Genomic DNA, 22,094 nt, shown 5'->3' with positions numbered 1-22,094 from the left:
CTGGAGGGAACGACAGGGCCCTCAGACCTGCAGATGTGTTACTTTATTCCTGAGATTGTGGTCGCGATGTTTGTGTTGACTTGACAGGGTCTTCTCCTTTGACACAGTCTGGTCTTTCTGACTTTGTCCCTGGACGTGCTGTGGTTGATGCGGCTCGTCGGAAGCGGGTCAAGTACGAATCTAGCTGTCAGGCGGTTGGTTATTGTTTCATTCCTTTCTCATTTTCTTCCCTTGGGGAATTAGAAAGGGATGCTGTTTCTTTGCTAAAGCGGGTTCAGAAGAGTTCGATGGCGCAAGATATTGGTGCCGGTGCTGCTGCTCATATTTTTACTAGGATAGGTTTTGCTATTGCTAGAGGTGTGGGGGCCCAGATTGTCTCTAGGCTTCCCACTAATTTTTTGTAAGTTTTAATACTTTTAAGTTTATTATAATAATAATAATAATAATAATAATAATAATAATAATAATAATAATAATAATAATAATAAAATGTGAGGAATGATGTCATGTTTGATAATGGGAGGAAGTGGTGAGGAAATTGAGAGAAAAAACTGATGTGGTACTGAAGTAATAATAGATGTATCGAGGAAAGATGTGTGGGTGGTCTTGTATGTTTATAATAATAGATGTATTACCCAGGCCATGCCATGCTCACGCACCATGTCACTCTATTCTTTCATTGTCTATCAATCTAAGTAGAGCTGAGAAAAAATTAAAAATTAAAAATAACAAATTAAATCATGACTGTATTAACCATCATTTCATCAAAACTGGATGGAAGTACCTAAACCGAACATATATATAACCGAGAGTTATATTGTTATATAAGTAGTTTGTTTATAACACTTGAATTTCCACGTGAAAGTTCATCTCTTTGATCTACTTTTATTTTGAGGAATAAATTTGAGAAAAAACCTACTTTTATATTTAAAATTGTATTTTATTTGGCACAAACCATATTTAAAATTGTAATTTATTTGGCACAAACCATATTAGTAGTATATACGTTCATTCGGTTGGTTTATGGTTTATGTGGTTTATTCGGTTTGATTTATTCGGTTTTCAAGAATATTTTTGAGAACCAATAACCGAATCAAATCTGAAAAAACCAAACCAATCCAACCAAATAAGAAATCGGTTTACATGGTTCGGTTTCGGTTAAACCAAATTAAAACTCATTGATAAAAAAATGTGTAGTTTTTTTAAGAAAAGAAAATATATTTTATTGATTAAACTATAAATATATAATTTATACAATATTTAATGTCAAACATGCAATATAACCTATATTTACAATATAAACTATATCAACGAACTTTACAAAAAATTAGTAGTATAGAAATAAAAATGAAACAATAGCAACTAAATTTTCAGGTACAAAAAATTCATAGTATGGAGTAATGAAAAAACATTAGGTACATGGTTTCAATTTTACACTATATCAATATAGATATAATAAATTAAATATCTAATATATTTAATACTCAATATATATACCATAAATAGTAATAGTATTTCGGATTTTTGTTTTGAAACCAAATGATCATTTTACAAAATCAAACCGAGAGCCATTAATATTTTCGGGTAAAACCAGAAAATCAAACCAAAACTAAATAACCCAACCCACTTTAACTAAATCAATTTGATTCGGTCGGTTTCGTGGTCGAAACCGTTTAATACACACCCCTAATTAGTAGGGATCAAACATGAAATCTAACTTATAATTTTGATAAATTTACTTTGAGCATGTTTCAACTCATTCAACTTTCAATGTATATATGTAAGTACAAGTATATTTTATGCATAATAGTGAGTAGAATTATTAAAATAATAAACGAATATATCACTACTTTTTTCATAAAGAGAGATACAAAAATAGCCATGCGTATCAATTTCCAAAGAAACATGCTCGCTTACTTTAACAACTTCACTATACATATTTAGTTAAAAAAAAATATGAACATATCATCAAACTAACAGACATTTAGTAGTAGATAGTATAAATAGATACATAAATAATAATAAAATAGATAGATCACGCTATAGTCTATACCAGCTTTGAAACTTATCTTAAATTGTTACAAGTCAAGGAAAACTGATTTTAACATTATCTACATTTGCATTTAGTAGATAGTATATATTATATAGATACATAATAATAGAGAGTAATACATATGTACTCATATACTTATATACATTTTTATAACTAGAAATTGGTCCGGCCAAATTCGTTGTGCATATACTAGACCGGGTAAAAAAATATTCGAAAAAAAACACACGCACACAAAAGGACAAAATATAGCCGACATTAGCTTACGTTATACTAACGTCATCATAGTTACTATTTTGATCATTTAACATGGTTGACTAATATTATTATTATTATTATGTATATATAATACCAAGTATATAAATAAAAATAAATAAATCATTAAATCATGTGTTTCGTCAACTATTTAACTTTAGTTTTCAGAGTATTTGATTGATTAGCTATCACCTTTGTATCCCACAAACTTGTGAGTTATTAGTCTCTTCCTAGTTTCTATATATAGATTCAGTTGTGTTTCATTATGAGCTCTTTTTTTCGTATGTCATGAAAACTCCATCCAGTTTTTCATATCATTATTCAAACGGTTAATTTCTATGAACGAACCTGAAAGTGTGAAACTCAATATAAGAATGATCATTTTTACCTTTTAGATGATCAACCGTAAAAACTGTACTTGTTGAAATTCACTGATGTATATATAGCTAAAAAATCGTTAGAGTTTTTCTGTGTTTATTCAAATAATCATTACTTCCATTCCATACTATGTTTGTACATGTGTGGAATTCGGATTCTGTTTCTGATCCGGATCCAGTTCCATAGCTAACATCTAAATCAGATAAACTTACTATTTATTGAACAGGTTTTAATGTCTTTATCTGTTTTCATTCATTTATAAGAATTGGACTTAATTTTCACATTTTGTTTTCAGGTAACTTTAAGTATTAAACCTATTAGTTTAGCAATCAATAAGAAAGCCAGTATGACAAATACCACTGGTGTACAACATGACAAAGAAGAAGAAAAGGAGAGTAGTCATACGGTGCCGTTTTATAAGCTATTTGCCTTTGCTGATTCCACTGATTACATGTTGATGTTACTTGGTACCATTGGTGCTATTGGAAATGGAATATGCATGCCTCTCATGACTGTTCTTTTTGGTGACGTTATTAATTCTTTTGGTGAGAATCAGAATAGTCATCATCTAGTTGCTGTTGTTTCTAAGGTACATCAAGAAAATATACAATTCATTGTTATTATGTTATGTTTTGTTGAACCATCCCAAGATAGCGTCATGGTTAAGTTGGGCTTTGATTTTCTCATAAGAGGTCCCCGTGTTCAAACTTCACTAGTAACATATCTTCGGTGGTCAGGATAAGGGTCAGACATGAACAGTAAAATTTATCTTATTCGTTTACTATTATATTATGTTTTGTTGATCATTTATGTTGTTGGCCTATAGGTATCGCTTCAATTCGTTCACCTTGGTGTTGGGTGTGGTGTTGCAGCATTCCTTCGTAAGTGCATGTTTTATAACAAGATTATCCTTGTAGGCGTTATTCAAGTGATTACTTGATTATTACATATTCAAGCGCATGAGAATCAGTTTTTAGTTTTTTGGGGTGATTTATATCCTAACAGAATTTTGAATATGCAAGTAGTTGATTCTTTTATAAAACGCCCGCTGGCTTATGACTTGATAAGTGCTAAAACGTTGGGTTTTATGTAGAGGTGGCAATGTGGATGATAACAGGAGAACGTCAGGCTACAAGAATAAGGAATCTGTATCTAAAAACAATACTGAGACAAGACATATCATTTTTTGACAAGGAAACAAATATGGGAGAAGTAATTGGCAGGATGTCTGGTGATACGGTCCTTATACAAGATGCCATGGGGGAGAAGGTTAGTAAGTAAACGGATTTGATTTTTCATGTTTAGGCTACTCAAAAAAGACTATGATGTACATGACATATCCGGGTTATCCCGTGACCGTTTCTAATATTAGGTTTTTAAATGTCGTACAAACTTAACTTGCAGACAAATTCATAACTTTTGATATATTTTGTGGGTTTGAAGGTTGGGAAATTCACACAACTACTGGCAACATTTATTGGAGCTTTTGTGATTGCATTTGCCAAGGGATGGCTTCTTGCTCTAGTCATGATATCTACAATCCCTCCGTTGGTAATCACTGGAGGAATTATGTCAGTAATAATAGCCAAAATGGCATCACGGGGCCAAACTACTTATGGTAAAGCAGCTATTGTAGTTGAGCAAACAATCAGCTCAATCAGAACGGTAATGAAATAAGAACAACTAAAGTTTTACATAATGTTTATTTCCAGATGCATTATTGTTTACTGATCACTAAATTTACTTTTCTAGGTTGCTTCTTTCACAGGGGAGAAAAAAGCTCTCTCTGATTACCATAAATCGCTTGTAGATGCTTACAATTCTAAAGTTCATGAAGGTCTGGCTACTGGCCTTTGTTTTGGGGCGATGAAATTTTTCATATATTGTAGCTATTCGTTAGCTGTTTGGTTTGGCGTTAAGATGATACTTGAAAAGAGCTACACTGGTGGGACTGTGTTGACTGTAATGTTTTCTATGCTGGCTGGATCCATGTGAGTTAGAATTTCGTTGTCTTACTCTTCTTTATCGAATTTTTTACCCATGGAACTTTAATAATTAAATAAGTGGTTCAACAGGTCTCTTGGGCAGGCATCACCTTGTTTGAGTGCATTTTATGCGGGTCGGGCAGCAGCATACAAGATGTTTGAAACTATAAACAGAAAGCCTGAAATAGATTCTTATGATCCAAAAGGGAAAATATTAAGTGAAATTCGTGGTGATATAGAATTAAAGGATGTGTATTTTACTTATCCTGCAAGACCAGATAAGGAAATTTTTAGCAGATTCTCTCTTTACATCCCAAGTGGCTCTACTACAGCTTTGGTTGGAGAAAGTGGAAGTGGAAAGTCTACGGTTATCAGCCTAATTGAGAGATTTTATGATCCTCAAGCAGGGGAGATTCTAATTGATAATATAAATCTAAAAGAATTTCAGTTAAGGTGGATTAGGGGAAAGATTGGTCTTGTTAGCCAAGAACCTGTTTTGTTTACATCTAGCATCAAAGATAATATTATGTATGGGAAAGATAACGCATCTATGGACGAGATTAGAGTTGCAGTGGAGCTTGCAAATGCTGCTAGATTTATCGACAAACTTCCTCAGGTTTATAACTTTTGACTTCTTATTTTACTTTTTTGTATATTTCTTTGCTTTATCATTTTCATGAACTTTTTAGGGACTTGACACGATGGTTGGTGAACACGGAACACAACTATCGGGAGGACAAAAGCAAAGAATTGCTATTGCCAGAGCGATTATTAAAGATCCAAAAATCCTTCTTTTGGATGAAGCAACAAGCGCACTTGATGCAGAGTCCGAGAGAGTTGTGCAAGAGGCATTAGACGAGATAATGGAAAATAGAACAACTGTCATAATTGCACATCGTTTGAGCACGATCAGAAAAGCTGATATGATTGCAGTCATTCACCGGGGAAAGATGGTTGAGAAAGGTAGTTCTTATGCTTACTTGGGAAAGCATAACAATCAAAATCGTTAACTGCATAAATATATAACGTGTTCTAGTCTATATCTTGAGAACTAATATGTTTGCACCAACAATCAAAACTAATACTTTACAAAACAGTGTTTAGAAAAAATTACTAAATGGTAAAAGTTACTACAATAGATCTTGATTACATATATTATACATGCGTTTCATGATCAAAATTTTAACATCTAGTATTTGTTGATTGACCAGGATCACATTCAGAGTTACTTCAGGATCCTGAAGGAGCATATTCACAACTTATAAAATTACAAGAGTCTAATAATGTCTCTAAAGACCAAGATAACTCAGAAACTGGAACGGACCCAAAAAGACTGTCAAGTCGTAAATCAGTCCACCGACGATCAATAAGTAGAGGATCGCCTGGAAGTAGACGCCTCTCATCATCTATGTCATTCAGTTCTGTGTCATTCAGTTCTATGTCATTCAGTTTACCTGCACACGTAGGTGTCTCTACATCAGCAATTGATATTGAAGAACAAGAAACTTCAAAAAGTCATCCTAAAGTCCCACTTCGCCGCCTTGCCTATCTTAACAAGCCAGAGATACCCATACTCATAATAGGTTCCATAGCTGCTATTATTAATGGAACATTACTCCCACTTTTTAGCATTATGCTTTCTAACATGATTAAGACATTTTATGAACCACCTCATCAAATGAAGTCTAGCACACGATTCTGGGCTTTAATGTTTGTGATACTTGGATTGGTATCTCTTTTAGCAACTCCAGGAAAATCATATTGTTTTGCAATTGCTGGAGCTAAGCTAGTAAAAAGGATTAGATCGTTATGTTTTGAAAAGGTGATTAATATGGAGATTAGTTGGTTTGATAAGACGGAAAACACAACTGGTTCAATTGGTGCAAGGTTGTCAACAGATGCAGCCAATGTTCGCGCTTTGGTTGGCGATGCACTTGCTGAGCATGTTCAGGATGCATCCTCTGTGGCTACCGGTTTAGTCATCGCTTTTTCAGCATGCTGGCAGTTAGCTCTTATCATTCTTGTACTTATTCCCCTTATGAGTGCTAATGGTTATGTACAGATGAAATTCTTGAAAGGGTTTACTGCTGATTCTAAGATGAAGTACGAGGAAGCAAGTCAGGTGGCGAATGATGCAGTCGGGAGTATAAGGACGGTGGCTTCTTTTAATTCTGAAGAAAAAGTGATGAAGCTTTATAGAACTAAATGTGAGGGTCCCAGGAAATCAGGGATAAAACAAGGTTTAATAAGTGGGATTGGATTTGGAGTGTCATATTTCTTACTTTTCTGTGTGTATGGAACTAGCTCTTATATTGGTGCTCGGTTTGTAGAGGCCGAAATAACTACATTCAAAGATGTTTTTCGGGTATTCTTAGCTTTGACATTTGCATCCTTAGTTGTATCCCAATCAAGTTCGTTTGCCCCACATTCAAGCAAAGCCAAAAGTTCTACAGTGTCGATTTTTTCCATTTTAGATGAAAACTCGGAGATTGATCCGAGTGACGAATCAGGGGAGAAATTGGAGACAATTAAGGGTGAAATTAAGATTCGGCATGTTAGCTTTAAATATCCCGCCAGACCTGACATTCAAATATTCCGAGATTTATGCTTAACCATTCGTAGTGGTAAGATGGTAGCTTTGGTTGGAGAAAGTGGAAGTGGAAAATCAACAGTTATTCAACTCCTGCAAAGATTCTACAACCCAGATTCGGGATCCATCAAGTTGGATGGAGTCGAATTACAGAAATTTCAAGTTAAGTGGCTCAGGATGCAAATGGGTCTTGTTGGCCAGGAGCCCGTGTTGTTTAATGAGACCGTTAGAGCCAACATTGCTTATGGTAAAGATGGTGATGCTACAGAATCTGAAATTATAGCTGCTTCAAAATTAGCTAATGCCCACAAGTTCATCAGTTCTTTACACAAAGGTTACGATACAATGGTAGGTGAGAAAGGAGCGCAAATGTCAGGTGGCCAAAAACAAAGAATAGCAATAGCTAGAGCGATTGTTAAGAGTCCCAAAATACTATTGTTTGATGAGGCTACAAGCGCGCTTGACGCCGAGTCGGAAAGAGTTGTTCAAGATGCGTTGGATAAAGTGATGGTCAACAGGACCACAGTGGTGGTTGCTCACCGGTTGTCAACAATTAAAAATGCAGACGTGATTGTAGTTATCAAGAATGGAGTAGTCGTTGAAAAAGGAAAACATGATAAATTAATCAATATCAAGGACGGATTCTATACATCTTTAGTTTCCTTTCATATGAACTCTAAGCATTAGCTATGTTCCATCAACTCTTGCACTTATTTTCTTTTTTAGTTTCTTATTTTGCATTATATGTAAGTATAGTAGTATATATTCTCATTTACTTTTTATGAAATCGAATCTAAACATGTAAGAAACTGAAAGAAAATTGCTAGAAGTTTGTACACTTTTGAATAATATAAAAATATCAATGGAAAATCTCATATCTTATGCTATATCCTTCCTATCTCACTTATTATATGTATAATAGAAAAATAATAGTGATTTAATATGATTTTTTCATGGGCGGAGCAAGAATTTGAGAAGACAACTTACACACAAATCAAAACAATAGTCCAACTAATGTTATTTAAATTACTTGGGTGTGACCAAATAAATATTTCAAACATTATGTTACTAAAAACCCATTGCAATTTTTTCTGTTGGGGGTGGCGAATTGATTCTGTCACCATATTGACTCTGCTACCTTATTGCTACCATTTTACCCCAACAAATGTTTAGGTGAGATTTAGAGCTAACATGATGAATCTCAATTTCACCCTTCATTTTTTTCAATTTCTCTAATGATTCATCACTCGGATCAATCTCCGACTTTCTATCTCTAATGTCCAAAACTGACATTGTAGAACTTTTGGCTTTAAATATGGAAAAACGAGATAAACCCGAATATAGCTAAGGCTACCATTATCAAAGTTATTTTACCCTGTGAATGCAGTTGTTCCAGAGTCTAAAAAATGAACACCGACATAGAAATTGGTTGCATACATACTAAAAAGTAAAAAATGACACTTCAAACCTTATCACACTAAAACACTATTATATCCCTGATTGCTCAGGACCACCACATTTGATTCTCTAAAGTTCCATCTTTTCTGAACAAAAAGAAATCACCGTCCTTTTTCTCCGATTTCATCATCCGTTTTGGTTCCTCATAGCTTTGTCATTGAATTCTCTCAAGAATTTCATTTCAACATAACCATTAAAATTCATCAGGGGAATAAGAACAAAAATTATGACCACCTACTACCTACATATAGAAAAAGCTATGACTAAACCGACAACCACAGAAGATGAACCATGAACAAGTTTAGCAAATGCATCTTCAACCAACCCACCCACGAACACTGGCTGCATCTATTGACAAACGTTCACCAAATGCACCACTCGAGTTATCCATCTGACCATCTTATCAAACTATCTAACAGTCAACGATGTACACTGTTATATATATATATATATATATATATATATATATATATATATATATATATATATATATATATATATATATATATATATATATAAATTATATTACTATATTATTGATTAGTTAGCCATACATGTCACTTCCTAATACGTTGGAAGGTTAGTTATATTATCCTAATATACGTGATGTAATCAGTATATATATGTATCGAGAGATTGGAATGAAAGTAATCCAGGAATATTACTCTTTTATGGTATCAGACTGCTAACTCTTTCTCTCCTGCTTCATTCTTCTCCTTTTCACGACAATCTTCTCACCCTTTACCATGACCGAAAAAAACAAATTGCACCCTGCTGTAACCGTAAACAATAACACAAACTTTATATCAATCCCTTTAGAGATGCAGAACAGAAAATACGGTACCTGGTCTGAACTTTTCAAGATCCATTGTAAGGCATAGAATGTGATCGATCATATAATTCCCAACCCTGAATCAATCTCTGCTTCGATTGAATCCACTACAAATACAACCACTGCTGAATCTTCTACACCAACTGAATCATGTGATCGATTGGATGCCATTATGCTCCAATAAATCTATGCAACAAGTTATATTGATCTTCTTGAAACTGTTATGGCCAAAGATTCTACTGCACTTCAAACATGGGATCGCTTTAATGGTATCTTCCATGATAACGAGAAACTGGGGCAATCCATCTTCAACAACAATTTTCTAACATTCATGTTGACAACATCACTAATGTCTCCTCATATTGTCGGGAGACGAAGAACATTGCTGACCAACTCAATAATGTTGGCTCAAACATGAAGAAAGAAGCATAACATTCAATTGGAAAAAACTTCTCGCCTTCACCAAAACTCTTCCCTCCTTTTACCAGGCTCGCTCGATATTGATTTAGAAGAAACCCGCCGACAACAATCAGCTATCAACTCCGCTACTAACGCAGGTACTGCTTTTTTCACCACCACAACAGCCAATCCATCGTCATCATCAACCGGACTCAACTCAAATTGAAGTAACAACTATTGTGGTAAAGGATCTTATAGAGGCAATCAGTCTTGTGGTAGTGGAAATTCTTGTCGTGGACGCTCAAATTTTAATTGCAATTACCAAGGCAACCATAATTACAATTATGGGCTGAATCCTAAATTAATGTTGGACCCAATAAAGATTTTCAATATTCGCCTCAAACACCATGGTCATATAATCCATGGAGTTCTCAAAACAACAATTGGGCTTCTCCACCTCTGGTAACGCATAATTAATCATGTTTTTACTCCATTATCTCTCTCATTTTAGCAAAGAAAAATATAAAATAACCTAATATCACTTTTTATTAGCTTATTGTAGATCTTGGAAGAAAGAATACCATGAGGCAAGAATCGAAGAAAACGGACATATAACGAAGAGTCCAAAGCATAATCGAGAAAGACGAATCACTTTCGCACCAATTAACTATTTGAAGAAATTGAGGATAGTGATCATACTCAAGACCATCTTGTAGATAATTTATTTACGAACGCGTAGGTTCAAGAATCGTCAAATCGGCCGAGATAAGAAGGAGTTATGGCAAAAACAACGAAGAAAAATTGCCGAAATACCCAAAACCGACACCTAACACCCAAAACCGACATCTACCACCCTAAAACTGACCTATGCACCAAAAACCGACCCTGGGTCACTGCGGTACCCCTCGGATCATGTTAAACAGCCCGGTATACTTAAAATGGGTACCGAAACTGATACCCACCACGGGTATCGGAACCAAGGCACAAAAACCAAACGGTACTGAGCATTTTGGTGTAAGAATCGACACCTACAAATGGTGTCGGTTCCGAGAACATGCAAAAATCCAACAATGTACAGTGACGGTACCGAGGTCAGACACAAAATCGAACCTTTTTGGGTTGGTAGTGATATCAATGGGTGCAAATCCGGGAACTTTTCTCCAAGATTCGATTTTTAAAGTCATTTTCAAACCGAGGTTTACACACATCACGGGAACTGACACCCAACATCAAGTGCCAGTTTGCAACTTTAAGGAGGGACCTCATGTGCAATTTTGAAGACTTTTGCACCTATAAATACTTCACTCCTAACCACATTTCAAACACACATTTTCTCATCCATTACCACTCCAGTAACTTCTAACAAATTTTAATTATCTTGTAATTTTCTCTACTTCCATTCTATATTTAATTTAATTAATTTAGGGAGAGGAAAGTATGAAATAATTATTAGTAGCTAGCTTGGCGTCATAATGCTTTGGATATTCAGCGGAAATACAAATGTTTATTCTACCCGCATTATTCGTTATTTTCTATCCTAAATTTTTATGTTTGGAATGTGCTAGTACTAGGAATATTTAATTGTTGGTAGTTGTTTGTATGTTTGTCATGACTTAGATATCTATTATTTTAGATAACATTTTATTACGTTTTGCGTAATTGTTTGTATGAAATCAAATTTAATTCACGGTACCTTTCCAATTATATTCGTAGTTATAACCCATCGTTAGGACTTAATAAATACTGATAGGGGTAAGTAGTTCTCTATGTTAAACGCCATATTAAGGATTAGTCCGACATAAGGTTATGACCGACGTAAGACTCGGTGCATTAGTACTGTACCTTACTGAAAGACATGGTCCGCGTCAGAAGCATATCTTATGATATTGTCATATGATCCGGAGTTGTATAATTGTATTGTAAAGGAGAATTTAAATCATACAAACTGGCCACTCACTTAGATATTTGAAAAGGATATATTATGGTGTTAAGAACGGTTAGGTCCCAAAAGGAATCATATATTCCTATATTGGCTAGGCTACTCTATTCAAGTGTCTAAGGTTTGCAATGCATCCCAATAAAGGTATGCACGTCGCCCTAACAAAGGCCACTAGTAGCCCACTACCATACTTAACGGAAGTTAAGGGTAGTGTCGAGAGAGGAGCATAGCCGATCTAATAAGAATCAATATAACCTAGTTCCTATTGACATGTCATTTTAGAAATCGCGCTAAATTGGCAGGGTTCTGGAGTTTACATCAAGGTCTGTCTAATTAATCTAAGTGTGTCAGAATTATCTAAAATAATGGTAAACCTCCTTATTCTTAGTTGTTCCTTGCATTCCATCTAGTTTATTTTAATTAATTGTTTATTTTAAATTATAAAAAACCAACCAACCCAACTATTCTATCTCTACAATTTAAGAACCAAACAGTCGGTGCCTATAAAATTTCTAGCTGGACTTGGTTGTTGAATTTTCTGAAAGGTTATTTACCTAAAGGATCCTCCCTTTCCACTAGATCTACCTGGCCAGTGATTTTGGGTTATTAAACTGTGTAAATTTAACTATGTTGATTTCTAAATTATTTAAATAAGCTCTGTTTCAAATTTGATAGTTCATAGAACAACCATATGTCATACTTTTCACTATAAACCTTAGGATTAGTACGGAAAGAGATTTAGGCCTAACACTATAAATATTAAAAGCCTACATGATATGCCGTAGATTATCCTTACGATTAACGATACGTAAAAACTTGACTAATCGAAACATATCAAGGTATCAAGTTTTTGACGCCGCTTCCGGAAAACGGTAGTACGATTTAGAGCCTGTTTAGATTAATTAAGTTTTCAAGAACCCTAGTTTGTCTTAATTAGAATTAGTTTAGGTTAATTCCCTTCTCATCCTAACTTTAATTCTCCAAACCTTCTTTCAATGCCTTACTAACTGGATACCTCAGAAATGACAACTCAAGTGTTATTAGATCATATGCAAAGTCAAGCTAACTCAATCCAAGATAAATGTAGGAATGCCACACATTTAGGAGTAGAATGCTATAGGTATGATTCAATGACTTTAGATAACATATGATACTTAGAGCTTCAACTGTCATACCAATATAACCCATATGCTTTCGATCATTATCAAAGCCAACCTTACTATCCAAACATATTCGAAACCTGTCCACACTCATCTTACCTTGTGTACGAACCATTTACAAATCAAGACTTGATAGAGACTCCTTTAGCCTCTCTTAGCAGTAATGCTACTTTCTTACCTTCCTCCGACCCTGATGAACAAATATTACAAGAACAAGAACACTTGCTTAGAAGAATTTCTATCATGTCCGAGTACTTGTCGGAACAACCAAAACATGTTCAATTGAGTCAAGAGGAAGAATAGAATCAAGTTAGAGTCTACTCTCCACCACAGGATGTTAAGAGTGGCACACACACGTCTGCTTCTTTCGACACAGACTTTCATTATCACGAGTTTGGTTATAATGCATTTTCATCTTCAACACCAATCCAATCTTCTAAATTCCCATTTTCGACCACTCCTAACCTTTCAGCGTCTAGGACCACCCAAGAGTTCGTTCTAGAAGAACTCTCCGAACCAATTGATATGTGATTTATACACTACCTTTAAATTTTAAACAAGAAACTACTACTAATAACTATCACACATACAGGCAAATATCTTATACGTGTAGTAGAGCTAATAGCAAGTCCAAGTTCGTTCCACAGAGAGCAATTTAAATTGAGATTCCAAAAACTAATAATTATCCTAAGTAAAAAAGGAGTTTTGTAGGAGATGTTGATTAAACTAATAATAAACTAAAAGAGGAGAAAACGTGTCCACTTGTTTGATCCACTCTTTAACATGGATTTCCCTTGACACTTTGTTGTAAATTAATGTTCAAAACATATAGTTCAATAAAGTTGATCAATCTTCATAAAACCTCAATTAATCAAAATAACTCACGTAGATTCACTTTAAGAGATTAAAACTATGTTTTGAGTAAAATCATTAACACTCGATCTTGGATTAAAATCCCTTAAAACCCTTAATCACAACAATCACTTGAAATGACTAACGCTACCATGTTGACTAAAACCCAATTGAAAACCAACCCAAACAAAAGACACAATCACTTGAAATCCCCAATTTGGTTGTCTTGATCACCAAGGGTGTTGAAGCACAAATTGTTTCACAAATCAAATCACTAAGACAATCATAGTAATGGATCTTCAACCAAGCTCAACTATTAACAACTCATTAAACATCAATCATCATTAATTAGGGCAAAATCCAAGCATCAAGTTTTACAAATCAAATGAACATAACTAATTAAGCTATCATAACATAAACAAGAACAAAATCAAATGAATCTAAAGTATTAAACATCAAAACTAAAAATGTAGAAGAACAATACCCAAAATAAATATGAAACTACAAGAATTGGAAAGGTGATGGAAACATTAGCTTAAATCTTCATAGATCTTCATCATGGCACATGTAAGTTGGCTTTAATCTTGATGGATTCATGAAAGGAACCCATATAGGGTTCCATTTTGGACCCAATCGCAGCGTCATGGGTCATCCTATCCCCTTCCTTTTATGGTGGTCAAAACAAAAAATTTGTTGAATCAGCGTAAGTGAGCCGCATTTAAAATCTGATGAGCCGTAATATTTCTCAAAATGGAAAAGTGAGCCATATTTAAAATCTGATGAGCCGCATTTTTTCATACTGACTTTGAGAGGGTCAAATTTTTTTCTTGATGTGAGCCGCATTTCCTCTTTTGGCGAGCCGCATTTTTTTTTTCTCAAAATGGAAAAGTGAGGCGCATGATAATGTGGTTAATGATACGCATAGCTGCACATCTATCAAAATTGCACGCATCGCTTTTTATATTCACGCAAGATCGTGTCTGTGCGCTTTCTTACGCACCATCTGATTATGCCTTAATAATGTGCTCGCAATGTTGGTCACACAGTTTAAACATGGCGCCATCTAAATGACATAAACAAGGCTAGAAATGTACTATAGTGACACTAAAGCATAAAGGACACCTATGGCAGGACGGTCCGACCCCAGCATGGCATAACAGCCAGAAAAGGACAGCATGGTATAAAGGGGATATCACTAAAACATTAGCAGTACTTTTACATCTTTTTGGAATAAAAGGACAAAGACAATACAACGTGGCACTAACATATCCTTTTGTCCCCATACGTGGCACTTAGGGACAAAATCTCACGAGTATAAATAGAAGTAACTTGGGCAAGAAAACACACAACTTCGGATTGCATTTCATTTCACCCATAAATCACTCTCTTCCACACACTTTGCGGTTTCAGGTAACGTATACACAACATAAATCCTAACACCGCCCAATGAGCCATCAATTCTGGCTGATCCGAATAATTGTGGGTTACGCTTAACCACCCTTTCTGAGATCATCATCTCGTATGAGGGTTATTCACGGTACTCCAGTCCAGAGAGTTAAACTCAAGAAACCCTAAAATCCCCCTTATGTGTTAATCTTGTATGAACCGAACCCCTTGAACTATTTTATGCTTGATCAAATGGCGCCATCCGTGGGATTCTAAGTTAAAAGCTTTTGTTAAAATCTTTTTTCCTTAAAGTTCTTTACATTCAAACGTTTCTTTTTTGTATGTGTGTTTTATTCCCAGGTAACTTAAAGTGTAGCGCGAAGAAATGACGAGCCAATCAGAGGCTTCAAAGGAAGTTCCAGCACGTCCGCAAGCACCGCGAGTATCCAAACCTGCGGGTACACAAGCGAGCAGTGGCACGAGTGCTTTGCCAACAAGAACTACCTTTCCTCCCTCACTAGAGGCTCATGTACAAGGTTTCAAACCCCCATAAACTACGCGACAAATACCGTGGGCGGCAAACACCACATACGTGGGAACCATTCCCATCTACATTGGCACATCTGGATCATTTGTGCATGGTACTAACGCTGAGTTCTCAAGTATCGAATCGTGCACACCCACTACGTCGGCCAGCGCAATAGAAGCCTTGCAAAAAATGGGATTGGACAAGCAAGAGTTGAACATTTAAAGCACTCAGTTGAACTCGGGGTTGTATCAGATAGAGCCGCCAAAATAATTGCGCCCAACTCCAACGGTTTATGTCTCTCAGCAGACACCTCTCAACACAGTGTCAAACTCTGCTCCAAACCCCCAAACACTTGAAGAGCGCGTCCAAAACCAAGCTAACTTGATTTACTTACTAATGAAGGCTGCACCAGATAATATGGTCAAAGAATTTGAGCAACCAGGGAAGGCAGAGCTCATGATTAGGAACTTATTCGCGGGCATGAAGGGAGTCAGTGTTAAGCCTAACTTTGAGACCGTGCCCACCTATGAAAGTTTGCGTCTCACATACTTAACTACATTACCCCTACCTTACTGGTAATCCCGCTTACGTTAGGGTACTATGACGGACTTTCCGATCCTGATGAATTCCTCCAGAAGTATGAAGGCATTGCTCGTAATCAAAGGTGGGCCGATGAAACAAAATGAGCAAAATTTCCTCCTCTCCTCGAGGGAATAGCGCGGCAAAGGTTTAATAACCTACCAGCGCCGCTCATCATCTCTTACCATGATTCGAGAGAACGATTCTTACTCAATTTTCATAACATGAGAGCATCCAGGAGGACTCATGTCGAATGTCATGACATCAAACAAGGATGCGGAGAATCTATGGGACAGTTTATCGATAGGTATAGTCGAGAAGTCGCGCGCTTCCCTAATCTGGCAGAATCACAGAAGGTTTCAGGATTCACTCACGAAATCTGTAGAGAGCGTCAGTTACAGTTGTGGCAAAAGCTGCGAAAAAGACCGCCAGAGACACTGGCTGAAACTATCAGAGAAGCACACGAACATTTGTGCGCAATAGAAGACAGCATACGGTATTCAGGATACGAGAACAGTCATGGTCGTCGCGATGACCATGACTCACCTAGGGGAAGGCGCAATTCGTTCAACTCTAATAGAGGATACCAAGATAACGGTCCTTACCAGTACAATAACGACAAAAGGCGCGGACACGCTCATGGCCACCACGGCAGCAACAACCAGCGAACAGAATTCGGGAACATAACCAAACGCTCATCAAAAACCTGGAAAAAAGTCTCAAAGAAATTCTTGCGACAGAACCCATATTGCAGACCTTTGGCAAGCATGCACGCATGTCAGAATACGCAAGGCGTGACAAGTCTAAATTCTGTGACTTTCATGATGATTATGGGCATGAGACTAACAGTTGCAAAGCATTAACGGATAAGGTGGTGGCATTTTTGAACCGAGGCGAGCTTCAGCATTTGAAGGAGCCTAAAGGGCAATCATGTAAGGAAGAGCATGATGAAGACAAGGGAAGAGATAAGGTGATCCACATGGTCGTAAAGAAATGCACTACTATGAAGCCAAGACCTGCGCACTCCCGGGAATACCTACAGGTCCCATTTTCGATCAATGAAGTTCAAGAGGCCAAGAGTGGCCTCATCATGGTTGACGGTTGTTTTCCTAAGTTAAGACTCAAAAGTCAGGCGCCTCTGCATAGACACTGGAAGCAGCGCCGATATCATGTTTGAGCATTACTACAGGAAACTTCTGCGGAAACTCAAACTTAACTTGAAGCCATCGAAAGACAGGTTTCAAGGGCTCTTCGACGATCCACTGCTTACCCTGGGAACCTTGGAGGTTGAACTGCAACTCGAGGATGACGACAACTGGGTGAAAAGGCGAATTGAGAAAGTGAAGTTTAGCATCATGCATGCAACATCAGATTACGATGCGCTATTGGGATACCCTTCGTTGCAGAAGTTTGAGGCAGTGCTCTCCATTGCGCATGGTTTGAATCAAATCAAGTATTTTGTTGATTATTAACTTCGCAATCATAAGATGGTTACTTGATTTGAATAGATGCTTAAACGTGCGAACACTTCAGCACACTTACCGCATTTAAATTTGCACAATCTTGTGTAATCCGAAACATAAGCCGCACGCTCTAATGCACCTAACGCATATTAACGCGCATTCGTTGATTTACAAAAAACATTGAACATGTCTAAACAGGTCCCAAGGAACCAAGCAATGACAGAAGGAAAGGAAGAGGAAGGAAATAGCTTACCTGTTGGAGCGAAAGATGATGGAAACTGTGACGTTTAGCTATGAAGTGGCGCAAAGCCAACACAAAGTCACATTTATGGTTTTACAGTTTCAATTACTTTCTTATGTATTATTTAAGAAGAATGTCGTCGCACTGTTTATGTAACTGTGCTAGCAGATAAAATACTATAATTAATCTTGGCACTACGCCTAATTTTCTTTATTTCCCAAGATATTGTCTGCGAAAATCTTTGATCCATGCATAATGCAAAGTAGTTCTTTAACTTGGACTGGTGCGCACGGTCGCGAATACCACGCGCACTCCTGCCTTTGAAGGAGTGTTTTCTCTAACCCCCCGCGCGACAGAAGCTTGTTTGGAGACAAGCTAGATTTTATTACCGGAGGGCGACGGACATTGGTTTGTCCTAGCTACACCCGCGCAGAATACGAGATCTGCAAGTCATGACTATAAGGGATAGGGTTGGTCTCCCTTAACCTCAATCCTAAGTGTTGGCGCACTTACAAAGATGCGCAACTACTATGGTGTGTAGTTTAAGTCTATGTTGTGTGCACAACAAAATATATGATAAAAAACACATTGACATGCCTTGAGCATGATATACGATTAACAAATTTAACTTGTTTTAGACCCGCAGATAATGTGCTTGAAACAATGAAGTCAATATACGCGCAATTGGTATCACCACAATTTACAAATACAAGTCTATACCCGGTATCATGCTTGTACAATAATTGAATACAAGTAATAAAAGTAATAGTGCGATCAGCAGAGGGACATTATTTAAAAGAACCATACTTTCATTTCATAAAGTATTCATTACAAAAAAGCGCAATGCGCGTACAATACGAAAATAGAAAAATTAAAAAACAGCATTCAACAACTGCTCGACAGTTGTCTCTGTACTCTGTGTCATGGCAGTGACGTTGGGCACGTCTAAGTGCTCTAGCGCAGCCACGACCGCAGTCTCTTCCACTGCAGCACCCAAAGACATCTTTTTGGCCACAGCAAATGGCGTAGGAGAAGGAAGCGAGATGTGCTTCTTCAAAAACTCTCAGAACCTGTACCTCTCAGCCGCCTTTATGGCGTGGACCGCCTTGTTGAATGCCACATTCACCGAGGGAGAGTTGCAAGCACGCGTAACAAGCCCTGGGAGCCCAAGTTTTAGAGCTGTGAATGTAACACCCTGTTTTTTTTATATCACAGCGGAAGACTTATTTTACACAAATACCCTTAGTTAGGTACGGAGTGATATTTATAATTTTGGAAAAATGGAGGAATAATCCAGATTCAAGCTATTTATATTGGTCTATAAACTCATACCCCATAACACAAGGGTATTTACCAGTTATCTGATAACTTTCGTACTTAATTTGACAACCCTAACGGAGTCCAAATTAAATAAACGAACTTGTTCTGTGACCCTTGTCACAAACTGATCTCAACTAAACAACCAAATAATTATAAATATATAATTATTATAATAACATACAAACACACCCAAGGTCAAAAGGGTCTTTTCAACTAGGCTCGGTAAGAGGATGTTACAAATCTACCCCCTTAAAGAGATTTCGTCCTCGGAATCGGGTCAACTACGGTCAGCAATCATAAACTCAACTGAATCTTTCACAATAATCGATCTAAACTAGCAAACCGTCCTTCCAATACCATTCATCTTCCTTCAAACAAATGCACATATATGGTATTTCTAACATTTATTCACGTCCGATACAATACTAATGTCCACAACGTCCACTGGTCAACAACTTGAATACACCAATCTCCACTATCAATCCAATGATCCAAGTTAAATTTCACATTTCTAAGTCATTCTGAATCGAAAATTTCACAATTATTCCAAGCTCAAACAATAGAATTAATCATATTCTAAGTTATGTGTCTATGTCCACAAAATTTGTCCTTAATTCATTGTAATATCTCAGGTTACTCGTCTTATGTGCAATCATAACACAGTCCCAATGTTCAATTCACAGTCCACGAATAGCACAGGTCATCTAATTTTTCCTTCTGCTTCCCAGAAAATCTGTATGACTCACCATAATACACTTCTGTTGGCCAAACACAAGTATATTATCCTGAATCACACCTTCATTCTGAGTCGTTCACTACTTGTCCCATCCACTAGCTTAAGTCCAACAAGTCTCCTCAAACACTTTGGAAATAACTAAGCTACTTAATAATTAATCAATCACACCATCTGTCTAATCATAGTTATTGAAACATTGTCCATCAAATATTGAAATATAATCTACCAACATTACCACACATCCAACAAGCATAGGAAATATACGATCAATAAAGTCCACTACCGACATATCACTCATACTCATGTCACTATCTAACAACTTCCTGTAGTCCAAAAGTCTACTACATAAGGATACCCAACACATCTCTATCCAAGTCACGATTTTCATTCCTAAAAATTCAACCTAAGGGTCACCCTTACCCCATAAAGCACACAAGGGTTGCAACCAAAACCTACACCAATATAATCCAACAAAATAAATCTTACACTACAATTAAGATCTACCAATCTAGAACACACATATATATACATAATCAAGTACACATATATAACTAAACAGTACAAGGATTTTGAAACATACCTGTATTCACATCATATTCAACATCTGCATTTGCAACCATCTAATAAGCTCTTGCTGATGCCGTAGGTGGATTCTTTCTTTTATGCCCTACGAAAGAACCAGAAGATCCACCTACCGATCCCGACTGCGCTCCTGGCCCCGCCCCAGAACCCGATCCTCTTACATACGGACATTGGGCTGACCTATGCCCCACTTGATGACATTTCCAACATACATCCTCTTGGAACGAACACATCCGAATCTCGTATCCCACAATACCACATCTCAAACATCTTTTGGTTGAATCTGAACAAGGACCACTATGAGATGATCTACAACTATAACACCAAGAATTCTAACTTGATGCTGACCCACTCTATTCCGACCCACTTTTCTGTTTTAACTTAACAGACTTCTTTGACCTAGAATCCAAATGACTCATCACCTGATCTTGTTGTGACATCTCATAACCTACTATTCTATTTCTTGCTGCTCTGACGTCATCCTCTACCATTTGGCCATAACAAACGCTTGAGATAATGTCGTCACCATCCTAACCATTGTTCTGTACTCTGGTAAAATTATATTAATAAAATGCTGAATTCTGGACTGTTCATCTGGAACTCACTGTTGCACGAACCTTAATTTATCCATATACTGCTCAATTACCTCATCTATCGTCATCTTAGTTGTCATTTTCATTGCCAGAAATTCCGTCTTAATTCGATTGAGGTTATAGGACGAACAATACTACTCACAAACTTTACCATAAAATTGTTCCCAAGTAATCATGCTCACTTGCTCTTTTGGTATACTAGAACTAACTGTATCCCACCAAACCATTGCCCTATTTTTCAACATACGACCAGCATAAATAACCTGTAATTCTTGTTCACACTGAAAGGCCTCAAAAATCTTTTCTATCTCTCTTAACTAGTTAAGGGTTACCGTTGGGTTAGAACTTCCAGAATACTCTGGCGGATTACAGTTCAGAAGCTGGTTGAAAGTACATTTCTTCGGTTGTTGAAATGTCGGCATCGGATACGGACCCCACATCTGAATTGAAAACTGTTGATTAAACTGAGGTGGCATCTGATACTTTTGAGGAAATTGACACTGAGGTGGTAACCGTTGCTGTTGTTGGAAAGCACTTCCAGTTTGCTGATAAATATTCGACTGCACTGGATACCCACCAAACATCTAATTCGGTACACTACCACTTTAATTCACTATTACCTGACGTTGTTCTAATTCCCTTATTCGCTTACGTGCTTCCTTTAACTAACTTTCTAAATCTAGAATTTTTCCTGCAGATTATCTTCTGATACATACCCGTCTTCATCTGGGGCTCTGAATGTTCTGAGGCCTGAAGGACCAGTTGCG

General features: G+C 36.7%; 1 protein-coding gene across 4 annotated transcripts; it reads left to right on the top strand.

Moving 5' to 3' along the window:
* Positions 1-2,949: 2,949 nt before the first annotated feature.
* Positions 2,950-7,959, top strand: LOC139869956 (ABC transporter B family member 11-like). 4 transcript variants are annotated; one of them, XM_071857804.1, is made up of 9 exons: positions 2,950-3,272; positions 3,510-3,564; positions 3,777-3,952; positions 4,127-4,348; positions 4,436-4,674; positions 4,759-5,284; positions 5,358-5,631; positions 5,880-5,943; positions 6,001-7,959. In XM_071857804.1, the coding sequence occupies exons 1-9, from the start codon at positions 3,030-3,032 to the stop codon at positions 7,943-7,945; spliced, it is 3,744 nt and encodes a 1,247-aa protein (XP_071713905.1). In that variant the 5' UTR covers positions 2,950-3,029; the 3' UTR covers positions 7,946-7,959. The 4 variants fall into 4 exon arrangements, with proteins under 4 accessions (XP_071713905.1, XP_071713906.1, XP_071713907.1 ...); XM_071857805.1 differs by having other exon boundaries at positions 5,880-6,038; positions 6,135-7,959; XM_071857806.1 differs by having other exon boundaries at positions 5,880-6,078; positions 6,184-7,959.
* The last annotated feature ends 14,135 nt before the right edge of the window (positions 7,960-22,094 follow it).

This window comes from Rutidosis leptorrhynchoides, chromosome 10 (genome assembly GCF_046630445.1).
Source record: "Rutidosis leptorrhynchoides isolate AG116_Rl617_1_P2 chromosome 10, CSIRO_AGI_Rlap_v1, whole genome shotgun sequence".
NCBI classification, from domain to species: Eukaryota; Viridiplantae; Streptophyta; class Magnoliopsida; order Asterales; family Asteraceae; genus Rutidosis; species Rutidosis leptorrhynchoides.
This window is presented reverse-complemented; position numbering and strand designations above follow the sequence as displayed.